The following is a 24675-nucleotide window of genomic DNA, read 5'->3' as shown; positions in this document are numbered from 1 at the left end:
GGTCCCATAGTATTCCATTGTGTATATGTACCACTGTCTTTTAATCCACTCATCCACTGACAGACACTTGGGCTGTTTCTAGATCTTCGCTATTGTGAACAATGTGGCAATAAACATGGGGGTATATTTCTCTTTTTGAAACAATGCTATGGTGTTCTTGAGGTATATTCCTAACAGTGGTATAGCTGGGTCAAAAGACAGTTTGATTTTTAATATTTTGAGGAATCTCCATACTGTTTTCCACAGTGGCTGCAGCAGTCTGCATTCCTACTAGCAGTGCAGGAGGGTTTCCTTTTCTCCACATCCTCGCCAGCACTTATTCTGTGTTGTTTTGTTGATGAGTGCCATTCTGACTGGTGTGTGGTGATATCTCATTGTGGTTTTAATTTGCATTTCTCTAATGATTAGTGATACTGAGCTTTTTTTTATATGCCTTTTGGCCATCTGTATGTCCTCTTTGGAGAAATGTCTTCATTTCTTTTGCCCATTCTTTGATTGGATTGTTTATCTTTCTGGTGTTGAGTTTTACAAGTTCTTTATAAATTTTGGTTATTAACCCCTTATCAGATGTATTGTCAAATATGTTCTCCCATTGTGTAGTTTGTCTTTTTATTCTTTTCTTATTGTCTTTAGCTGTGCAAAAGCTTTTTATTTTTTATTTTTTTATTTTTTGTGGCAGAGAGAGAGAGAGTCAGAGAGAGGAACAGGTAGGGACAAACAGGAAGGGAGAAAGATGAGAAACATCAATTCTTTGTTGCGGGTCCTTAGTTATTCATTGATTGATTTCTCATATGTGCCTTGACTGGGGGCTACAGCAGACTGAGTGACCCCTTGTTAGAGCCAGTGAATTTGGGCTCAAGCTGGTGAGCCTTGCTCAAACCAGATGAGCCCGCACTCAAGCTGGTGACCTCAGGGTCTCAAACCTCGGTCCTCCACATCCCAGTTCGATGCTCTATCCACTGCGCCACTGCCTGATCAGGCTGTGCAAAAGCTTTGTAGTTTGATATAGTCCCATTTGTTTATCCTGTCTTTTATTTCACTTGCCTGTGGAGATATATCAGCAAATATATTGCTGCGAGAAATGTCGGAGAGTTTACTGCCTATGTTTTCTTCTAAGATGCTTATGGTTTCACAGCTTACATTTAAGTTTTTTATCCATTTTGAGTTTATTTTTGTGAATGGTGTAAGTTGGTGGTCTAGTTTCATTTTTTTGCAGGTAGATGTCCAATTTTCTCAACACCATTTGTTGAAGAGGCTGTCTTTACTCCATTGTAAGCTCTTACCTCCTTTGTCAAATATCAATTGTCCATAAAGGTATGGGTTTATTTGTGGGTTTTCAGTTATGTTCCATTGATCTATATGCCTCTTCTTATGCCAGTACCAAGTTGTTTTGAGTACAATGGCTTTGTAGTATAACTTGATATCCGGAAGTGTGATACCTCCCACTTTATTCTTCCTTTTCAAGATTGCTGAGGCTATTCCTGTTCTCTTTTGGTTCCATATAAATTTTTGAAATATTTATTCTATATCAAAGTCATTGGTATTTTAATAGGATTTGCGTTTCTTATTCTGCATTACTTTGAATATTTCTTGCCATTCCCTTCTGTCCTCAAGTGTTTCTGTTGAGAATTCAGATGTCATCCTTATGGAGGCTCCTTTGGAGATGATAGATTGTTTTTCTCTAGGAGCTTTTAATATTTTCTTTTTATCACTTAGCTTTGGTGTTTTAATTATGATGTGTCTTGGTGTAGGTCTCTTTAGGTTCTACTTTAATGGGATTCTCTCTGCTTCTTGAGCTTATGTGACTTTTTTTCTGTATCAATTTAGGGAACTTTTCAGTTATGATTTCTTCAATCAGATTCTCTATTCCTTGTTCTTTCTTTTCTCCTTCAGGAACCCCTATATACAGATGTTATTTCTCTTCATGTTGTCACAGAGCTCTTTTAGAGTTTCCTCAGAATTTTTGATCCTCTTTTCTTTTTGCTATTCTGCTTCTGTGCTTTCACTTATCTTGTCCTCTAAATTGCTGATTTGATCTTCTGCTTCATCCAGTCTGCTTTTAATTCCTTCTAGTGTAGTCTTCATTTCTTATATTGTGTTTGTCATTTCTGTCTGATCCTTTTTTCTTATTTCAATGTCCTTTCTGATGCCAGCTATCTCTTTGTTTAGGTGCTTGCTCTGTTCATCTATTGTTACTCTAAGATCCTTGAGCATCCTAACAATTATTATTCAAAACTCTGCATCTTATTTCCATTTCATTCAGTTCTTTTTCTGGGGTTTTCTCTTGTTGATTCATTTTAATTACACTTCTCAGTCTTCCCCTTTTTTCTCTATATAGACTAGATATCACTCTAACTATGGTTGTTAGGTCCTGAGCTGATGCTCTGAGCTGATGCTCTCCATATCTGGCTGCTAGATGTACCAACTCTGGACCTCCCTGGAACCTGGTACAGACCAGTGGAGATCACTGCTTTTGAATGGCCCATAAGAACCTTCTTGGAGCTACAGGCAATCCAGAATTTGTGGCTGCCTCTGCTGGGCATGGATGCCATTATAAATATCAGCTGTACTCCTAGGCTGGCTTTTATCTACTTGGCTAGTGTGTGTGGCCTCTCTATTTCTGAAGTGAGGTCTTTCCGCCAGCCCCTTTCTGCCTCTGCCTACTCAGGCACTCGGGCACCAGTAGAGACTTGCAGGCCACTGCTTGGGCTGCTCCACTGGCATGGGGGCTCCTTAACTCTCTGGGCTCCACCCTCCATGGATGATTGTTCCTAAGTTGTAATCCACTTTGGTTCTGGGAGGTGGGAGTTGTAACGTCTGCCTACTTGTCGCCATTTTCTTCTCTCCCCAGAATGACTTTCATTAACAAATCAACACACAAGTGCTGGTGAGGATGTGGAGAAAAAGGAACCTTCTTGCACTGCTTGTGGGAATGCAGACTTGTGCAGCCACTGCAGAAAACAGTATGGCATTTACTCAAAAAATTAAAAATGAAGCTGCCTTTTGACCAAGCTGTCTCACTTTTAGGATTATATCCTAAGAATCCCAAAATGCTGATTCAAAAGAACATATGCACCCCTATGTTTATTGCAGTATTGTTTACAATAGCCACGATCTGGAAACAACCCTAGTGTCCATCAGTGGGCAAGTGGATAACAAAAACGATGGTACATATACACAATGGAATACTATGCGGCCGTGAAAAAGAAGTAAATATTACTTTTCATGATGGCATGGATGGACCTGGAGATTATTACGCAACATGAAATAAACCAGGCAGAGAAAGACAAATACCATATGATCTCACTTATATGTGGAATCTAATGAACACGGTAAACTGAGGAATGAAATAGGGGCAGAGGCAGGGTCACAGGGAACAAAGGGACATCTGTCAGAGGAAAGGGGGATGGGATGAAGGGATCAGAGTAGGTAAAGAGATTAGTGAAATTATATATACATAACACATAGATATAGATAACAGGACAGCAAATCTCAGAGGGAAGGGGGGAAGAAAGTTTAGGGGGGCAGAGCAAAGGAGGTGTACTGGGGGTATATTGTTGGGGGGTGAGGGTGTTATATGGAGTGGGACACTTGAATCCATGTTAACATAATAAATCAGAAATTTTAATAAAAATAATAAAAAATAAATTAAAAACTTTTATAAGTTTTAAATTGCATGCCATTTTGAGTAAGAAGGTGGAATTTCATACTGTCCTTGGTCAGTCCTCCCTGGTATGTGTATTATCTCTTCATCCATAGTCTTATATTGACCTATGTCTGTTTTTATGCCAATACCATTCTGTTTTGATTACTATAGCTTTGTTGTACACATTTTAAAATTAATGCCTCCAGCTTTGTTCTTTTTTTCTCAACATAGTTTTAGTTATTCAGGGTCTTTTGTGATTTCATACACATTTTAGATTTTTTTTTATTTCTGAGAAAAGCACTATTAGAATTTTGACAGAGATTGCATTTAATCCTTAGAATGCTTTCAGAACTTTGGACATTTCAACAATATTTTTTATCCATAAACATATATCTTTCCATTTATTTATGTGTTCTTCCACTTCTTTCATCAATGTTTTATAGTTTTTAGTGTACAAATTTTTCACTTCCTTGGTTAAATTTATTCCTAGCTGCTCTTATTTTTCTTGATGCAATTGTAGATGGAATTGTTTTTACAATTTCTCTTTTAAAATATTTTAATTATTAGAATATAGAAATGTAACTATATTGACTTTTTGTATCTTTCAACTTTAATAAAGTTATAAGTTCCAAACTTTTTTCAAGTAGTCTCCAAGGTTTTATACATATAATATCATGACATCTGCAAATGGTGAGTTTTACTTCTTCCTTTCAATTTGAATGCCTTTTATTTATTTTTCTTCCCTAATTGCTCTGGCTAGGACTTTCAAAAATATGTTGAGTAAAAGTAGTGAGAATGGGCATCCTTGTTTTGGTTTTGATTTAGAGGAAGAGCTTTAAGTTTTTGCCACTGAGTATGATGTTGGCTGTGAGCATGTTATAATATGGCCTTTATTATGTTGAGGTACTTTAGTCTATACCACTTTGAAATTTTTTATTATAGATGGAGGTGAATTTTGTCAAATGATTTTCTGCATATATTAAGATTATATGATTTTTATCCTTCATTCTGTTAATGTGATGTAACACATTTTAGATTAACAAATGTTGAACCATCCTTACATCCCTGGAATAAAACCCATTTGATCATGGTAGATGACCCTGTTATTTTATTGTTGATTTCAGTTTGCTAATACTTGTTGAGAATTTTTGAAGCTTTGTTCAGCTGGAATATTGGCCAGTGACTTTCTTTTCTTGTAGTATTGTTATCTTGTTTGGTATCAAAGCAATGGTGGCCTTGTAATAATCTAAAATAAATTTGAAAATATTCTTTCTTTAAATCTTTAGAAGAGTTTGAGAAGGTTTGTTTTGAAGTCTTCTTTAAATGTTTGGTAGAATTCACCAGTAATGCTGTCTAATCCTGGAATTTTGTTTGTTGGAAAGTTTTCTTATTGATTTACTATCCTTTATTATTGGTCTTTTGGCTTTTCTCTTTCTATATGAGTCAGTTTTAGTAGATTATATGTTTCTAGGAATCTATTCATTTCTTCTAGGTTTTCCAGTTTTGTGTGTGTGTGTGTGTGTGTGTGTGTGTGTACTTGTCTTTAGTAGCATCTCATGATACTCTCTTTTTTGGGGGTAGCAGTTGTAATGGCTCCTCTTTCATTTCTGATTTTGAGTCATTGGTTCTCTTTTTGAGCAGTTTAGCTAATGTTTTGTCAGCTTTATCTTTAAAAACAAAAAGCTTAATTCCACTGATCTTCTCATTGCTTTTCTAGTCTCTACTTCATTTATTTTTATTCTGATCTTTGTTATTGGCTTCATTTTGCTAACTTTGCACATAGTTTGTTCTTTTTCAGTTTCTTTTCTCTCTCTCTCTCTCTCTCTCTTTCTCTCTCTCTCTCTCTCTTTACCCCTCCCTCCCTTCCTCTCTTCCTTCCTTCTTTTCCTCTTTCTCTTTTCTTTTCTTTTTTTTTTGAGAGAGGAAGGAAGGAAGAGAGAGAGAGAACATTGAGCTGCTCCTGTATGTGCTCTGACTGGAGAATTGAACTGACAACCTCCACACTCTTGGACAATGCCCCTACCAACCGAGCTATCTGGCTAGGGCTTAATTTTTGTTGATTTTCAAAGAGACAGAGAGAGGAAGGGAGAGAGAGGAGAGGGAAAGGGAAGCATTCACTTGTTCCATTCAGTCATGCATTCATTGGTTGCTTCCCATGTGTGCCCTAACTGGTGATTAAACTTGCAACCTTGTCGTTTCGGGACTAAGCCCTTAACTAATTTAGTTAACCAGCCAGGGCCCCTTTTCAGTGTCTTATGTTGTAAAGTTTGGTTGTTTTTTTGAGATCCTTCTATTTTCTTAATATATATATTTAGCTACAAAGTGCCTTCTTAGAGATGCTCTTGCAGTATCCCATAGGTTTTGATATTTTACTGCCTCCATTTTTATTATGTTTCAAGATATTTCTGGATTTCTCTTTTGACTTTTTCTTCCATTCATTGAATTTTCAGGGGAATTTTAATTTGCACATTTTTGTGTATTTTCCAGCCTTCCTCTTGTTGCTGATTTCTAGTTTCATGCTATTGTGTATGAGTGCTTATGATTTCAATCTTCTTAAAATTGCTATGATTTTTGTGACCTGTTGTATGGTTTGTCTTGAAGAAAGTTCAGTGTCACTTGAGAAGAATGTATATTCTGCTGCTATTGAATCAATGTTCTGTATATGTCTGTTACGTTTATTTGATCTAATATTTGGTTCAAGTCTAATGTTTCCTTGTTGATTTCCTGTCTGGATGAGTTATCTATTGTTGAAAATGGAATATTGAAATCCCCTACTATTATTGTATTATCTATTACTGTCTTCAGATATGTCAATATTTGCTTAATATATTTGGATGCTCTGATGTTGGATATATATATATATATATATATATATATATATATATATATATATATATATATATATATATATATATATATAAAATGATTGTTTTATCTTCTCAATGAATTGACCCTTTTACTATTATATAATGTCTCTCCTGTTATCATTATTGGCTTCAAGTTTATTTTTTCTGATATAAATTAGGTACCCCTGCTCTCTTTCGGTTTGTATTTGCTTTAAATATTTTTTTTCTCCCTTAATTTGAGTTTATATATAACCTTAAAGTGGAAGTGAATCTTTTTTCTTCTTTTTCAAGTGAGGGGAGGGGATATAGACAGACTCCTGCATGTGCCCCAACTGGGACCCACCCGGGAACCCCTTCTGGGGCCAATGCTCTGCCCATTTGGGACTATGCTCACAACCAAGGTGGAAACTCCAGGAAGCCATCCTCAATAATACCTGGAGCTGATGCATTCGAACCAACTGAGCCATGGCTGTAGAAGGGGGAGAGGGAAAGAAAGAGGGAGGGGGAGGGATAGAGAAGCAGATGGTCACTTCTCCTGTGTTCCTTAACTGGGGATCAAAGCCCGGACATACAAACACCAGGCTGTTGCTCTCCCACTGAGCCAACCAGCTAGGGCCTGTAAATGAATCTGTTGTTAATGTAAAACTGTTTTGTCAGGTGAGGGAATCAGGGGTCCTGCCCATAGGGAGAAGGGAGGTTTGTGATTGCTGGAATCAGTGACAAACCCTAAGGTATGATCAGTGGAATGAACCTCCTAGCATAAAGCAAAGAGATGAAAAGCCTTATAACAGTTTACTTTAGTTTGTGCTTAAAGCTTTACATTCTCATGAAACTTGAGCACATCCTGGTGAGGAATGCACTGTTTCACTGAGTTTTATAGATGAGGTACAATGGCACATAACTAGTAAGCTTTTTGACAAGGCTGAATTGACAGCTAGGTACATTCTGCCACACTGTTCCTTGTATGTCACTGCATTCTTTAGAACTATCAATAAATCAAGAGCTGCCCATAAGAGAGGGGTTAAGGGCACTGTGGGCATCTCAAGTTTCAAGAAACAATATCCATGTTTCTGTTTATGACTATTCTCTGCAGGAATAAAAGCAAGTGGTCAGTGAATATGCCTATAAATCTTTAATTATGTAAATTTAAATGATCTGAATTTATTTCTTGTGGGGTAGGGAAGAAGTGGCATATCTTTATGTAACTACTATTTTACTCAACACCTAAGTAGAAATCTCATTTCAGTTTGAATTAAAAATTGATTAAAGGGTAAAATGTCCAACTGAGTAGAGAAGTTCCTTTTGAAATAGCATAAAAAGAAGCTCCCAAAGAAAGCATATTTGTCTAGTGTATATGTGAAGAAAAGAGAGGCTCCTTTGGTGAAAAATTACCTTGCAAGAGAGGGAAATGTAGGCAGGTGGCCTCGAATATATGGGAACAAAAGTAGCTTTGTTCTTTGAAACTGAAAAGCGCTGGTAAAACTGAAATAATCTATAATTGCAGTTAATTCTCATCTTTTACGGAAGTTTTCTCACCACTTTAACTGGAGAGCATGTTTCTCAGGGGAGAGGGAAGCAGGGAGAAAGAGCCCAACCTCTTACTGGTAAGCGAATTGACTGCCAAGTTAATGATCAAGTGTCTTCAAGTGAAGAGCACTCTCCCCTCAGAGATTGGTGGTGGTGGTGGGGAGGATGCTTCCCCAGCCTTCCCCTTCCTTTCCTGCTGGATACTAACCTCCAGGCGGCTTTTACACCAATAAAACCAAGGTCTTTTCTCACTGTGTCTGGTTCTCACCCAGCTGATCAAGTACAAACCAATACAATCAGGCAGGAGTCAAAGCTGAGCTAGAGTTACCCAAAGCAGGAGGATTTTTATGATAAATCAATTGGTTTATCAGCCGAAAGACTGAAGAAAGAAGCAGTGGTAGTGTGTGACAGGGCCCCTGTGTGCCTGCCTGTGTGAAAAGGTTCATTCTTGGCAATTATTTACAAAGGAGGCAAGGGACCAATAAAGCTTTGTGAAGGCTGGTGCCTCTGGCATTGCCAGCTGTCTCCCCCATTCAAGTCCACCTGCAGTCTCATCGCAGCGGGCCTGCCTCCCTTCCCTTTCAGTGTGCTAGTTATCACCTGCCTCAGTGGTTCAGATCCAGATGGGACCTGACGGGGTAAGCTTTTGAGCTCAAGGAATCTCATGTTCCCTTTGCCCAGGGCATGAGAGACTACTGGATGTTCCCAAGGTTCAGCCAGAGCCATAGGATGGATGATGAAATGAGGGTTGATGAGGTAAACTGTCCCTAAAGGGCTGAAATTTAAAAACAAAACATTGGATCATTGTTTTTAAGTGCTGCTTCTTTGACTCTGCCGCCTTTGAGTAGATTGCAAGAGGAATCAACCAGTCAAGCTCAAAGGTTACTAAATGGCAGTCATTTCCTGGGCTCAGGAATGACTGTAGAAATCAAATTTGGTGGGCTGAATAGAGGGAAATATGGGAAACGGTATTCCCTTATTTAGTGAATGATGAAAATTATTTCTCTGCCAATTTGGGAAGGGGTGGAGGTTGTGTGGCGGGTGGGGGGGGGGAGAGGGCTGAAAGACAGGCGACTATAACTAGTTATTGTGTTTACTATCTTGTTTCTAGGAAGTGTTTCAGCAGGGGTGCATTGGTGCTGTGTGGAGGGTTATTCACATGACAGAGAAGGGGCAGAGATGGGAACAACCTAGCCCCCAGCTCCCTGAAGCCATGTCGGATGAATAAGGACATGAATGTTTATCTGGTGCCACCCAGGCCACCTCTCCGCTCTCCTCATACCTAACACGGCCTGCTTTTTGGATGGGCAGGAAGAGGTATCTTCCTTGAGAAGAGAGGATGTGAAGAGGAAGATATGAATCTAACATTAGGGCTGGTTTTAGACTGGAGCGATGTGAACTCAACCCTGGTCGGTGCACCTGCTGTCCCTGCTAGCCCTCACAGACCCCACAGTGGAAGGGAGGGCCAGTCTAAGTTCAGCACAAGTGCTGATACTATATACCCGACTTACACTGGCTACACATGTAAGTAGGTGAATGGGCTAAAAAGCAAACCAGAAAAAATAATGTTGAGTATCTAGACTATTTAACCAGAGAAATGTTTTGGGCTTAATTATGTGGATATAACTTTATATATAGTTTAACACTAAGAATAACCATCTAAAATTTATCTTTAACAGGTAAATTCCTTGCATTCCCTTTTGTCTCACTGAGATGACAATAATTTAGGCAGTGAACAGAAACTTCAACCAGACAATACTTAGCGAGTGCATTAAATAAATATAAATTTTATTAAAAACACTCACATAGCGTTATCAGGAATGATATAATAATAAACGCTTTCAAATAACTTGCATTCATAACATTACAATACTTACAATATTTATAACCATCCTCAGATTTTATAGACAAACCAAGTATCTCATGAAAATGAAATGAAACTAAATTTTTTAAAAAAGCATAGAAAAATGCAGAGTTCATTTTCTTAGTGTCAAACTGAAAAAGTTTCCTACCCAAGTTGACCACTAGCTTTAGAAGTGAACTGTACACCACTGTGCGTCAATCAAGATGAAAAATTCATTCAAGTAAAGTTGACACCACTCAGAAGCATTTTCAAGTATGGCTATATAGTCAACCTGATATTCCTATATAAGCAAATTGGAGATCAGCTTTCCATTCGTTCTGAGGCAGGTGTTCTATTTACAATTATAGATCTGATATTTACAGTACGCCACTCAATTTCCTTTTCTTCTCCCTACATAACCTCTCCCCAACCCCCCAAGTTACACTTCCTGCTCTTGTTGGCCAGCAGTTTGACAAGTGACAGTGGATGCTATAGAAACCAAATATATCATATAGGGATGGCTGACCGAAAACCAACAAATGCGCATGTAGTAACTAAATATTGGGGTGAGATATATGGTACATGCAAAATATTAAGATCACATGGTTTGACCTAAGCAAAGCATATGTTTTTGAAATGTTTGTAAACTGGTCACAGCCAAAAACTTGAGAACGTTTTTTTAAAAGACAAGAGCCAGTTAGGAATAAAGATTTGACCAATAAAACTCAAAGCCTTCCTTTGATTAAGAATTGATTTTGAAACGTTAGTAAGCAAAAACATACTTAGACCAAAATATAATTGGAGGGTCGATTGCACACCACACCCCTAAGGGTCTGCCTGTCTGGCGATGTCCTTTTGGATCGGTACCGATACTGGATCAAAACATCTTTGTTTAGAGAGTTGAAAGACTCTAGCCAGCAACCACTTGCCAAACTCCTGTCCTGCCTTACAATTTTCCGTTTATCAACTCAGTGCATTCTATTTTCATGTAATTTTTTTTTCCTGCTTGAAACAGTCAAAATATTCCCCAAACTTTTAAAATGCTTTTCTTTATAATAAAAAGAGTCAACAGATGTACAAAATTAGTTTTAGTTACATGGGGACATATACAAGCAAAATAGGAGGGATTCAAAAAATCCCCGAAAAAGAATATATTTATTAAGCTACAACAATTTTACATAAACACAGGTGACATGTTGGCATAAGGAGAACATGAGCTGAAATATCCCTGATTTTTAGAACAAAAAGGTTGACGTTCAAGTTATACTTGCTAAGAAATCAAGTATTGAAAAGAGGGTATGATTTTTAATAATAAAAAAGATTTGGAAAAAAATGATGGTACACAATGCTATAAGCTTTCACTCTCAGTTCAATATCCTATTGCCAAACTAGTGTTGAGGTATATGACAAGTAGGAACATCACTCAAACCTTTAATGAATTCTTAGCTCACATTATGATATATTTGTAGCAGGCTGAGTAGCACCATCATGATGTGAATGCTGCTTCAAATCCATATATCCATATATATATGTATATATTTAATTTTTTTACAGTACTAAAATACTAAAGCATTGCATTAAAAAAGTTTTGTTTACAATTAATTTACTTACTATACATCTCTTTCACTTCTTTATACAAATTAATGATTTAAAACCACCACAGCAAACCAGCTGCCTGTTTTTATTTTTTTCTTCTAATTAACAGATTCACGTGGAACTAACCCTGTTTACTCATCTTACGCTGTCATCAGTCTGCTCAGTCTTCCTGGTAAAGAGGACACTTACGCTAAGAAATCACCGTGTACAATTATCAACACAAAGGCAGACTGATGTTCGGTTTGCTGAGAGCATACAGATCCATGAACACGCTTTGCATAACTGAACAGCCTAGCTGAGTCTGTGGCATGCAGTTCATTTTTACTGCAGTGGATAAAAAATTCTTAAAACTACGTATGGGAACAATGAATGTGTCATACAATTTTGTATAAAACTTTTACAGTATAGCTTGTGAGATGAGCACCAGAAAACATGTTTTATGGACTAATGTATTTCGTGAATCCAGTCAGCCCCCTTTAGGATCTAACTGGCTGTATAAAAAATGGACACATTGCTCATCAGCAGATGGCATGGCTAAAAACAAAAATATTTTAAAAGCTTTCCTTTCCTTAAAAAAATCAACTTTGCATTCTAAAATGAAAGTAAACTTTTTTTTTTAAACGTCTCAGTACCTTAGCATTGTTCAAGTTGTCAAAGCTTAGGTAGGCAAAGTGCTTCTAAGACACCATTTAAAATATTTACACATATACATGTGTGTGCACATATACATATGCGTGTGTGTGTATATATATATATATACAAACATATACATATACATATATATGTACATTTATATGTTTATTGTCCTACAAGGACTTCACTGGATGAGCAAAATCCAGAGACCTTTAAAATGTCCACATTTTAAAAAGCTTGTATAAGAACAGGTAATTGTGATAAAAACTTGAATAAAAAGGTACCCCTATTATTCAAGCGTATTGGAGTACACTCATAGCATCTTGATGATCTAAAGGCATTAATTTTCAACTGTTAAAGACACCATTTTCTTAGCACCATTTCTTAGAATATCCAAACAAATGCAGTGTTTTGCTGTCTATTCATTTATATTACCTGTAGCTATTTTGATAAATAAAAGTTAATTTAAGATTACAGTAAAAACTGCATGTTAAAAAGCCATAATTCCAGTATTTCAGTACATCATATGTTCAGCACCAGATGGTATTTAAGAGTCCTGCCACTGTAATACTACAGTACTTGTTTAATTTGTGTCCATGACTATGCAAACTTGTTATTATTATAAAAGTGGTCACAGATATGTAGAGCTGTAAGGGGGAAAAGAGTCACATTTACATATCATCTCGTCCAATAGAACCAGTGTTTAAAAATGTAAATTGTGGAACACTTTCTTCCCCACCTTCTTTTTGCATAGAATGCTTTGGTCTTTTGCCTAGATGCCACCTGTGACCACTCTGGAGTCAGTGGAAATTAAGTGCTATGGTACGATGACCTCTTGCTTTGCCAGGGAGCTGAGGTTCTTCATACCACGTTTGTCGTGAATACTGTGTCCTTTCCCCACTGCCCGTGTCACGAGAACTACACTATGGACAGGTTGGTTGTGGTCTTTTCAAATGAGGTAACCAACATAAGGGGCGACATCATATATATCTGTTGTAAGGCCCTGTGACCCGAGTGAAGGCATATGGAGATGTAGTTACTGTGGAGTCTGTGGTCACGGACATGGTCCTTTCGGCAAGGGATCTGATGAAGCGCAGGTAGGTGGGCTCGGAAGCTTCATGCGGCTCAGTGGGCTCCCGTTTCACTTTTTTGCCTTGGGTTTTCTGAGGCACATAGTCCGGGCCATACTTTTCACACTCTTCTTCTTTCTCACGGGCTTTTTCGGCCATCTTGGCTTCCCAGAGTGCCAAGCCATGTTTTGGCTCATTCATGCTCTTGTGCTGGTAAAATACAAGAGATATCCTGGTGGGGTGTCTCCTGTTGGGATTCTTTAAAGGCGTTGTGGCATGAAGCTCGCGCTTTGCACACTCAATGAGAATAGATCCATGAGTTGGGGCCACAGCCACTCCCCCAATGTCAGGATCCAGAAAGCTCTGCTCGCTGTCTGACCAGACCTCATCATTTTCCTCTGGGGCCGACGGGGGCTTTTCCTGAATGCTCGCATTGTGGAACTTGTGTAAGCCGTCTTGGACAGAAGCAATTCTATCATGGTTAAGACCTGGAAGCATCTTAGAAAACCCATTAGCTGTGTGGGAAAGTATGTCATTCTCTTTGTTTTGGAAATGCAGGGCATGAAGAGAGCTGTTGAACATGCGTGGACCTGCAGTGTAGTTTTGGATTATATGAGAAGATGGGTGATGTTCACCATTTTTATAGTCCACGTTTGGATTGCTCAAACTGGGTGGTAATCTAGAGGCAGCTCCCATGAAGTGACCATCCATCTCAGGCACGGAATAAGGAGGAAATGTCCCTACATGGTGTACATTTGGTCTAATAGTACAACTGCTGAAGGTATCTCCCTGCATATTTTGATTTCCATAACCTAAATACTTAGAAGGAAAACTCTGGCTGTTCCCAAACCTTGGTTGGTAGAGTGTATGGATGGGGGGTAGATTTAGCTTAGAGAGAGGGTCTTGGTTTGGATACCTGTATAGATCCATGGGCTGAGACTGGGGAGAATAAGAACCCAGATATGGGGAGCAGTTGTCCATTGATACATTTCCATTGCACTGATATGATGGATATTGGTTATTCTGATTTAAAAGCCCGGGGTAGGGGTTCATGGGATTAGAAGAATTCAAATATGAACCCACAGTCTGGGATGAAGTGGAATAGAAGTTCATACAGTTGGTGCTTCCATAAATATCTGAAGTGCGTGAAGAGCTTGGATAAGGACTAACTGGACTGGGCCGTCTCATAAATAGATTGGTGGGTCCGGAAGAAGAATAAGAGTTGACAGCCTCTGCTTGAGGGTTATTAGTCAAGGGGTGGTGTGGTGGCGGGGGCTGCTGGGGCGGCTGCGGGGGCTGCTGGGGCAGCTGCGGGGCTTGCTGGGGTAGCTGTGGCTGTGGCTGTGGCGGCTGCGGCGGCTGCTTCTGTAGCTGTGGAGGTTGCTTCTGCAGTTGGGGTTGTGACTGGGGCTGGGGCTGCTGGGGCTGCTGCATGACTGGTCCTGAAAGTCAGAAGCATTGTGGACAAGGTAAGAAAGAGCAGGGACAAGTATGCTTGAGTATTACTTTATGAAAGTCAGTGAGGATGCTTAAATGTATGTAAGCACTCCCACCAGGACATTATTCAACACCCATCAAACAAAGATAGGAGCAAAATCAGGGTTCCGGTCATCGTCAGGCATAATTATTTATGTGTCCAAAGCTTTAGAATAGAAATGGCAGACCTCCTAACAGTACAATCTGGTAAGTGAAGGAGAAGGTAATACAAATTTGAAAGCCACGCCATTGAGAATGGCACATTCTCTGGAGCTTCTGTGCTTCTGACCCTGCCACACTCTCCACATACAGTGCCATCCCCCTGCCCTTCCTAGCACAGGTCACCCCATCCTTGAGGAAGCCTCTATGACCTCATCTCCCAGTGCTTTTACAGTACCCTCTGCAAACACATCACAGGAAGCAATAGTCACAATGTATTGTGATTATGCAGTTTACTCCCCCTCTGTCCTCCTGGAAAGGAATTCCTTATAGGAAGGGACCATGCCTTATTTTACTTTATTTCTCCATTGCCTGGCATGCTGTAAAATTGGTTAAATAGTTAAAGTAGCATAAACTCAGGAAAAATTTGAGAATATTATGAGAAAAAGAAAGACATTCATTTAAACACCCCAATTATCATCCATAATACATAAACTTATGTCATTTGCATGTTTTTGAGAAAGGAAATTTATACAGTTGTAGATAAAACTTTAATGAAACTTTCAACTTTGCAAGTGACACTTTAAAAAGTCATACTTCTATTGCATGACATCACTTAAGAAAGTAATCCGAGGCAAGACCAAATGGAGCTGCAAATAGTCCTGACAATTGAAAAAATTATTACAGCAACTGGTTAGAAGGGGTTAGAGGCCAGTTCTATGTGCTTATACTTTATAGATAACTTAAAGCAGTGGTCCCTAACCCCTGGGCCGTGGACTGGTACCGGTCCATGGGCCATTTGGTACCGGTCTGAAGAGAAAGAATAAATAACTTACATTATTTCCATTTTGTTTATATTTAAGTCTGAATGATGTTTTATTTTTTTTTAATTTTATTTATTCATTTTTATTATTAGAAAGGAGAGAGAGAGGGGAAAGAGATAGAACAGAGGAGGAGCAGGAAGCATCAACTCCTATATGTGCCTTGACCAGGCAAGCCTGGGGTTTCAAACCGGCGACCTCAGGGTTTCAGGTCGACGCTTTATCCACTGCGCCACCAGAGGTCAGGATGATATTTTATTTTTAAAAAATGACCAGATTCCCTTTGTTACATCCATCTAAGACTCACTCTTGACGCTTGTCTTGGTCACGTGATACATTTATCCGTCCCACCCTAAAGGCCGGTCCATGAAAATATTTTCTGACATTAAACCGGTCCGTGGGCCCAAAAAAGGTTGGGGACCACTGACTTAAAAGACATATCAGGGACTGAATAGAATTAATAATTCTTAGCATGAGTCAACTATTCAAAAACTATTTATTAAGATTCTTTTGCATCTGATTGTAAATGTTTTTTTGAGCTTCAAAATTAGCAGGGAAATTTGACTTTGCAATGCAAAACAAAGATGGTTGGTTCTAAGCAAACTGGTACACTAAACTTAAAAGATATACATTTTTTTCTTTTGTTAATAGGCCAATCATCTCTAAAATTTGGATACGGATGTTACAATGTTATATGATTTTTTATAGTATTAACTGCAGACATAAATCAAGGGGCTTTGGAAAGAAAATATCAACTTAGTATTGATAAATCATGCACTATTGCTACTACTACAGATGTGATCAATTGTGATGGGTAAAAGCTTTATAAACTGCGTGTGGACCCACCCACTAAACCTCAGACTCATTATGACTAAGGAAAGATATCTTATTCTTCTACCCTTATCCCCATTAATCCTGTTACCAAACTTATTTCAATAAATAGTACTGTTTTAGTTAAACTGGGCTTAAAAATTTGGAATCATCCCCAAATTTGTCTTCTCCTAATTCCAACGTTTTGTCACAAGTGTATTGATATTTACTTTGGAAAAAATTCACTTCTGCCATTTTTTGCTACATTTTCATTGCTACCACCAAAATTCACACTCCTATCACTGCACTCTCGGTTTACTGCATCTGTCTCCAAACTATCAGCTCCTTTACCTCTAATGTGGCCTGCCTGCCATTGCCAGGTTAACACTAACATCACCACATCCCTTACCTATCAGAAAACTTTGCCATTAATTACAGAATAAAATTCAAAGTTTCTCATCAAGCCAGGCTGATGGTGCAATATGTCAGTACCATCTTCAAGAGCAAAGCCTGCCCGGGGCTGCTTTAGCGATGATTCTGGTGCAAAACTAAGACCATGATTAATTGTAACCTTCCAAAATGAACAAGGCTCATTTTTAAGTATCATACAACACAAAGATCTACAATGCTTCCCATCATATTTACCTGCCAACTGTTTCGCCTGGGCTGCATTTTCAGTCTGTTTTATACGAGATGGGGCTGACTTGTCCTTTTCGTTCTTATTTGCAATGTTCTCCAGGGAGGAAAGCTTTTCAGCTGCAGCTTTCTTGGCTTCTAGTTTCCTTTGTCGGCACGTCTTCACTGGCTCTGCTAACATCCTGACTTTCCGCCGGAAAGAACTCAGAACCTGAATGGCACCATTTCGTTTTTTCTCCTCCTGAGCTTCCACACTCCCAAACTCATCCACGTCAGAGACTTTGTAGAGCGGCAGCACGTGCAGCTGCTCATCCTCAGGTTTTCCTCCGATTTCTCGATTGTCTTCTCTAGTGAGGGTGCATACCTGGTAGGGAGACAAGATGATATAGCCTCAGTTTCCATCCCAGAGAAGTGTGTGTGTGTGTCCTTCCTGCTCTCAGTATGTAGATTTGGGGTGCTGACCTACTGGACCAGATCAGTGACCATAAAACCAAGTCTGTTATTAATGGAGATGGCACCAAAATGGTACAGGGAGATAGACAGGTTCATATTGACCTTTTGTGTGTGTGTCTACCAGGAATTATTACCTCTGGTGACTGTTTTTCACATACATTTCTGACTCTAAGGGAAAAAGCAATAATTATAACAAAATGAAGCAATTTCCCACTTTTCACACTTTAGAAATAGATGTGATAGATGTGCAGCCTCTTTAAAGGAGGCTAAAAGTTTGTTTTAGCCTCCAAATGACTTTCTCTGTTTTTTTTATATCACATTTGCCTCATCTCATATTTTTCTATACAAAGAAATGTCATATCTTTTCTCATACCTGACTCCGAAATCTCCTCACTGTGCTTAAGACATTTTCATAAGATATCACAGTGAAATTCTAAATAATGTAAAACTGAAGATTTGGTTGATACATCTAACATGTAACTTAACACTATTTCCACCTTCTTCTCTCCTCTGTACTCTGTTAAATATAACTCATTGTTTCTCTTTGCATTTCTTTTCTGAGATATCACTACATACAAGGTGGTACTCTGAAAAGGGGAATAAAAACAAGCTACTTCAGTTGCTTTGGTAATTTAATGGTACTTTTTCTTTTGTTAGGCACAACCATATTGTTTTGGAGGAAGCACTGTTTGTTGGTTTTAAAATACTAGCTTGTGGTATTTAGTGTTTTTGATTAGTAGAGACAATGTAACCATGGTTATTTAAAACTCAAAGAAACATAGAATCATTGGAAAATACTCTTGAAAGGAATTTGATCATGATTATAACAGATTAACTTTTATAAAAATGTTTAACACAAGGTGGTATTAAAACGAGCCTTATTTGCTACACATAAAGTCTTCCAAATCCATGTCTCTGAGTACTTGTCACCTTTTCCCACTCACATTTATCCTAGCTCAGTTCTATCTTCTGCTTTTTCCCATTTCACCTCACAGACCTGTGACCTGTCAGAGACAAATTTTCTTTCATTCAAAATACCTTCCTCACTTCTGCCCTCTCTCCATCGCCTTGCGGGAGTGAAACGCAGAGACCTTCAGAACTGATCACAGCTCCGCCCATCAGTTACTGCATCTCTTCCCAGAATCTAGCACAGCCTCCTAATAATGAGCATGTGCTCCACATGTGATTAGTGATGATTTTAGTTAGACATTGGGGATGATAAACCTTGTATTTGTTCTCTTGGATCAGACATCAGCAAACTAGAGCCTCTGACCATCATGCCTTACAGCCTGTTTTTATATGACCAGTGAAACAGGAATAGTTTTTGAATTTTCCAGGAATTTTTAAAAGCCCCAAACAATGACTGTGCCCTATAAAAACCCTTTGTGGCCTACAAAGCCTAAAATATTTACTATCTAGCCTTTAATAGAAACATTTTCAAATCCCTGCTCTAGACCATTAGACTAATACTTTCTCTGCCTCTCAACAAAAACTTTGCAGAGCTTCCTCGAATTACTTCCACTATTGTCTGCTGCTCCCTGAATTCTTTTCTGCCCTAGAATATAACCTTAGTGCCTGTCTTCTGCTTTTCATTTGAAGTCTCACTCGTCATCTTCCTTAACTATAACGATATCCATGTTGATGACTCATTAGGTTGATTAATGTATAATTTCTTCACTTGAATTTTTTCATTCTTTCCTAAATTTTTTTTAAATGATTGATTTTAGAAAGAGAGAAAGGGATAGAGACAGAAACACTGTTTTGCTGTTCCATCCATTCACACATTCATTGGTTGATTGCTATATGTGCCCTGACCAGGGATTGAACTTACAACCTTGGGGCATTGGGACAATGCTCTAACCAATTGAGCTACCATCCAGGGCTTGAACATCCTCATTCTTTATCTCCTCTTTGGATGACCTCTCTATAGGCAAGGCCACCCTGGACCTTGTCAGTATGCAACATTGCCCTATTTAAGACTGTATCCATTCTCTCCCTTTACAATAGCCTCCAATTATAAGGTTCAATGCATTTCACCCATCGGAATATGTAGTTTCACTCTGAATCTTCTTTAGCAGCTACTGTGATAATGACAATGTGTTTTTCATTTGTGCTTTTCTGCAAGGTAAACTGGAACCTTGACTTGTTGATGGCTTTTTGCCTAACTGATTATAACCTACCAGATATCTGACACTTAATTAAAAATTTTCTTTTGGCAGCCAATTATAGCTGGCAATGCATAGTCACTGGTTTAGATTAGCACCAAGAATTTCCATGATTTTCATGTGCTTGTCAACACAGTCTCTCACTAGTGTGCCAACCTGTTATGAGAGTACTAGTTATGCCAAACAATTATGCAACAGCAGTTCATTCATGAAAATGCTTCTGCGCAGCGACACCTGCAGAGGACATGTGACTCTAACTAAATGCCGCGAACATCCAGCTCTCTGCTCTTCAACAGGACGTACCGCTTGCCTGTCCTCAGCCCCACTTACCAATGTGCTGCCATTCTGCATGTTGTGCAAGTCTCTATGGGCATGAGCACAGAAGTCCAAACATGCAGTGACCCCTGAGAATGGACGGCCTTCCTTCAGACCCAGGCGGCACTCAGGTGCTCTGTGTTCATATTCAATCTGAAAAATAAAAGTGTGTGTGTGAATGGGAGGTACTTTGGCATTTGAAATTCTTAAGCATACAATTGACAAAAAGTATAAGACTTGTGCACTGAATCTGTAAAAAAGACTCCTTAGTATTGAGAACGTTTAAGAAATGTTGCATACTTTATATACAAAAACATATTAGAATGACACAAAATAACACAAATATCTTGACACGGTAACATTTTTATTAGACTGTGTTATTGAGGTATAATTGACATACATGAAACAGAATATATGTATTAAATGTATACTACTTGATAAGTTTTGACATATGTATACATGAAACCATTGCCACAATCAAAATACTGTACATATCTATCACTCCCCAAAGTTTCCTCACATTCATGCCTACCCCTTGGTACCAGGCAACTACTGATCTTTCTGTCCCTACTGATTAGTTTGCAATTTCTAGAATTTTATATAAATGTATCCATTTTGAGTTGATTTTTTATACATGTTATGAGATTAAGAGTCAAGGCTAATTTTCTTTTTTCCCATATGGCTATCCAATTGTTCAAACATTACTGGGTAAAAATAACCCAGAGACTGCTTGTATATACAGGGTTCCTTACAATTCAGTTTCAGGCATCCTCTGGGGTTAGAACATATTCCCCACAGATGGAGTTGGGGAGGGAACTACTGTACTTCCAATTCCCAAGCCTCCGTGCAAATTCTACATGTTATAAATTTCAAAGTACATTAGTATGTTTTTTTTTTGAATTAGCAGATTATCTTTTAAATGAAGTTTAAAAATAAGAAAGTCTTTTTACTCATATATATGTTATTTGTGATATTTTTCATTCCTCTTTGTCAATCCAGATTTCTATCTGGTACTAATTTTCTTTTTATCAGACGGCTTCCTTTAACATTTCTGAAGAGTTAGTCCGCTGGTGTTAAATTAGGTTCTGCTTTTGTCTGAAAAAACTCCACTTGCCTGACCTGTGGTGGCGCAATGGATAAAGCCTCGACCTGGAAATGCTGAGGTCGCCGGTTCAAAACCCTGGGCTTGCCTGGTCAAGGCACATATGGGAGTTGATGCTTCCAGCTCCTCCCCCCTTCTCTCTCTCTGTCTCTCTCTCCTCTGTCTCTCTCCTCTCTAAAAATGAATAAATAAATTTAAAAAAAAATTAAAAAAAAAAGACTGAGGTTCAAGTCCTCATTCTGTTAAAAAAAAAAAACAAACAAAAAAAAAACAAAAAAAAAACCCACTTTATTTTGCCTTTTTAAAAATTATTTAGGCAATTAATTTCAATGGGGTGACATTGATTAATTAGGGTACATAGATTTAGAGAAAACATCTCCAGGTTATTCTGACATTTGATTATGTTGCATACCCATCACCCAAAGTCAAACTGTCTTTCGTCACCTTCTATTTGGTTTCTTTGTGCTCCTCCCCTCACCCCACCCCGTCCCTCTTCTCTCTTCCCCATCCACTGGTAACCACCACACTTTTGTCCATAACCCTGAGTCTTATTTTTGTGTCCCACCTATGTATGGAATCATATAGTTCTTAGTTTTTTCTGATTTACTATTTCACTCAGTATAATGTTATCAAGGTCTAACCATGTTGTTGTAAATGATCCGATGTCATCATTTCTTATGGCTGAGTAGTATTCCATAGTATATATGTACCACATCTTCTTTATCCAGTCATCTATTGAGGGCTTTTTGGTTGTTTCCATGTCTTGGCCACTGTGAACAATGCTGCAATGAACATGGGGCTGCATGTGTCTTTACGTACCACTCTGTTTGAGTTTTGGGGGTATATACCCAGTAGAGGGATTGCTGGGTCATATGGTAGTTCTATTTTTAATTTTTAGAGCAGGGGTCCCCAAACTATGGCCCGCAGGCCACATGCGGCCCTCTGAGGCCATTTATCCGGCCCCCGCCGCACTTCCGGAAGGGGCACCTCTTTCATTGGTGGTCAGTGAGAGGAGCATAGTTCCCATTGAAACACTGGTCAGTTTGTTGATTTAAATTTACTTGTTCTTTATTTTAAATATTTTGGATATTAGGCCCTTATCTGAGCTGTTGTTTGAAAATATCATTTCCCATTTAGTTGGCTGTCTGTTTATTTATTTTAAATATTGTATTTGTTCCCGTTTTGTTTTTTTACTTTAAAATAAGATATGTGCAGTGTGCATAGGGATTTGTTCATAGTTTTTTTTTATAGTCTGGCCCTCCAACAGTCTGAGGGACAGTGAACTGGCCCCCTGTGTAAAAAAGTTTGGGGACCCCTGTTTTAGAGGAACCACCGTACTTTCTTCCATAATGGCTGTACTACTTTAAATTCTCACCAACAGTGGATGAGGGTTCCTTTCTCTCCACAGCCTCCACAGCACTTGTTATTATCTATCTTGTTGATAATTGCTAATCTAACAGGTGTGAGGTGGTATCTCATTGTAGTTTTAATTTGCATTTCTCTAATAACTAATGAAGATGAGCATCTTTTCTTGTATCTGTTGGACATTTGTATTTCTTCCTGGGAGAAGTGTCTGTTCATGTCCTCTTCTCATTTTTTTAATTGGATTATTTGCTTATTTGTTGTTGAGTTTTATGAATTCTTTGTATATTTTGGAAATTAGGCCCTTATTTGTGCTGTTGTTTGAAAATATCATCTCCCATTTAGTTGGCTGTCTGTTTTGTTGTCAGTTTCTCTTGCTGTGCAAAAGCTTCTTAGTCTGATGTAGTCCCATTCATTTATCTTTGCCTTCACTTCCCTTGCCTTTGGAGTAAAATTCATAAAGTGCTCTTTATGGCCAAGGTCCATGAGTTTAGTACCTATGTCTTCTTCTATGTAATTTATTGTTTCAGGTCTTATATTTAGGTCTTTGATCCATTTTGAATTAATTTTAGTACAAGGGGACAAACTGTGGTCGAGATTCATTCTTCTGATGTGGCTTTCCAGTTTTCCCAGCACCATTTGTTGAAGAGGCTTTCTTTTCTCCATTGTGTGTTGTTGGCCCCTTTATCAAAGATTATTTGACCATATGTTTTATTTCTGGGCTCTCTATTCGGTTCCATTGGTCTGAGTGTCTATTTTTCTGCCAGTATGATGCTGTTTTGATTGTTGTGGCTCTATAATATAATTTGAAGTCAGGTATTGTAATGCCTCCAGCTTCGTTCTTTTTCCTTGGGATTGCTTTGGCTATTTGAGGTTTTTTATAGTTCCATATAAACCTGATAATTTTTGATCCATTTCTTTAAAAAATGACATTGGAATTTTGATGGGAAATGCATTAAATTTGTATATCGTTTTGGGTAATATGGTCATTTTGACTATATTTATTCTTCCTATCCATGAACAATGAATATTTTTCCATTTCATTGTATCTTTTCCCTTAACAATGCTTTGTAGTTTTCATTATATAGGTCCTTTACATTCTTTGTTAGGCTTATTCTGAGGTATTTTATTTTTTTGTCGCAACCATGAAGTGGATTATTTTTTTGAATTTGTTTTCGGATGTTTCATTGCTGGCATATAGGAAGGCAATAGACTTCTGTATATTAATTTTGTACCCTGTGACTTGACTGTATTGGTTTATTGTTTCTAGTAGTCTTTTTGTGGAGTCTTTGGGGTTTTTGATGTATAGGATCATATCATCTGCAAAAAGTGAAACCTTTACTTCTTCTTTCCCAATATAAATGCCTTTTATTTCTTTCTCTTGTCTGATTGCTCTGGCTAGAACTTCCAGCACTACGTTAAATAAGAGTGGAGAGAGTAGACAACCTGTCTTGTTCCTGTTTTAAGAGGGAATGTCCTCATTTTTATGCTATTTAATATGATAGCTGATGGTTTGTCATAAATGGCCTTTATTAAGTTGAGATATTTTCCTTCTATACACATTTAGTTGAGTGTTTTAAATATAAAATGGTGGTATATTTTATCAAATGCCTTTTCTGTATCTATTGATGGGATCATATGGTTTTTGTTCTTTGTTTTATTGATATGGTGTATTACTTTAACTGTTTTATGTATGTTGAATCATTCTTGTGATTCTGGGGTGAATCCCACTTGATCATGATGAATTATTTTATGTATTGTTATATTCGATTTGCAAGTACTTTGTTTAGTATTTTCGCATCTGTATTCATTAGAGATATTGGTCTGCAGTTTTCTTTTTTTGTTTTGTCCTTGCCAGGTTTTGATATGAGGGTTATGTTGGCCTCATAAATGTTTAAAAGTATTGCTGCTTCTTCAATTTTTTGAAAGACTTTGAGTAGAATAGGAACCAAGTCTTCTTTGAATGTTTGATAGAATTCACTAGTATAGCCGTCTGGCCTTGGATTTTTATTTTTTGGGAGGTTTTTGATAGTTATTTCCGTTTCCTCTCTGCTTATGGGTCTGTTTAGGCTTTCTACTTCTTCATGACTCAGTCTAGGAAGACTGTATTGTTCTAGGAATTTATCCATTTGGTGGCATATAGTTTTTCACAGTATTACAATAATTCTTTGTATGTCTATAATATCTGTGGTGATTTCTCCTCTTTCATTTTGGA

General features: G+C 38.0%; 1 protein-coding gene across 2 annotated transcripts in view; it reads right to left on the bottom strand.

The window, feature by feature from the left end:
* Positions 1-9786: 9786 nt before the first annotated feature.
* The window catches only part of TET2 (tet methylcytosine dioxygenase 2), a 138690-nt gene continuing 123801 nt past the window's right edge, over positions 9787-24675 (bottom strand). For both annotated transcript variants that reach the window (XM_066387052.1, XM_066387051.1), the window contains 3 exons: positions 20012-20149; positions 17073-17427; positions 9787-14603 (listed from right to left, as the gene is read on the bottom strand). In XM_066387052.1, coding sequence (XP_066243149.1) covers positions 13072-14603; positions 17073-17427; positions 20012-20149 — 2025 coding nt within the window. In that variant the 3' untranslated portion in view covers positions 9787-13071. The remainder of the gene's footprint in view (positions 14604-17072; positions 17428-20011; positions 20150-24675) is intronic.

Source organism: Saccopteryx leptura, chromosome 5, assembly GCF_036850995.1.
Source record: "Saccopteryx leptura isolate mSacLep1 chromosome 5, mSacLep1_pri_phased_curated, whole genome shotgun sequence".
Lineage (NCBI taxonomy): Eukaryota > Metazoa > Chordata > Mammalia > Chiroptera > Emballonuridae > Saccopteryx > Saccopteryx leptura.
This window is presented reverse-complemented; position numbering and strand designations above follow the sequence as displayed.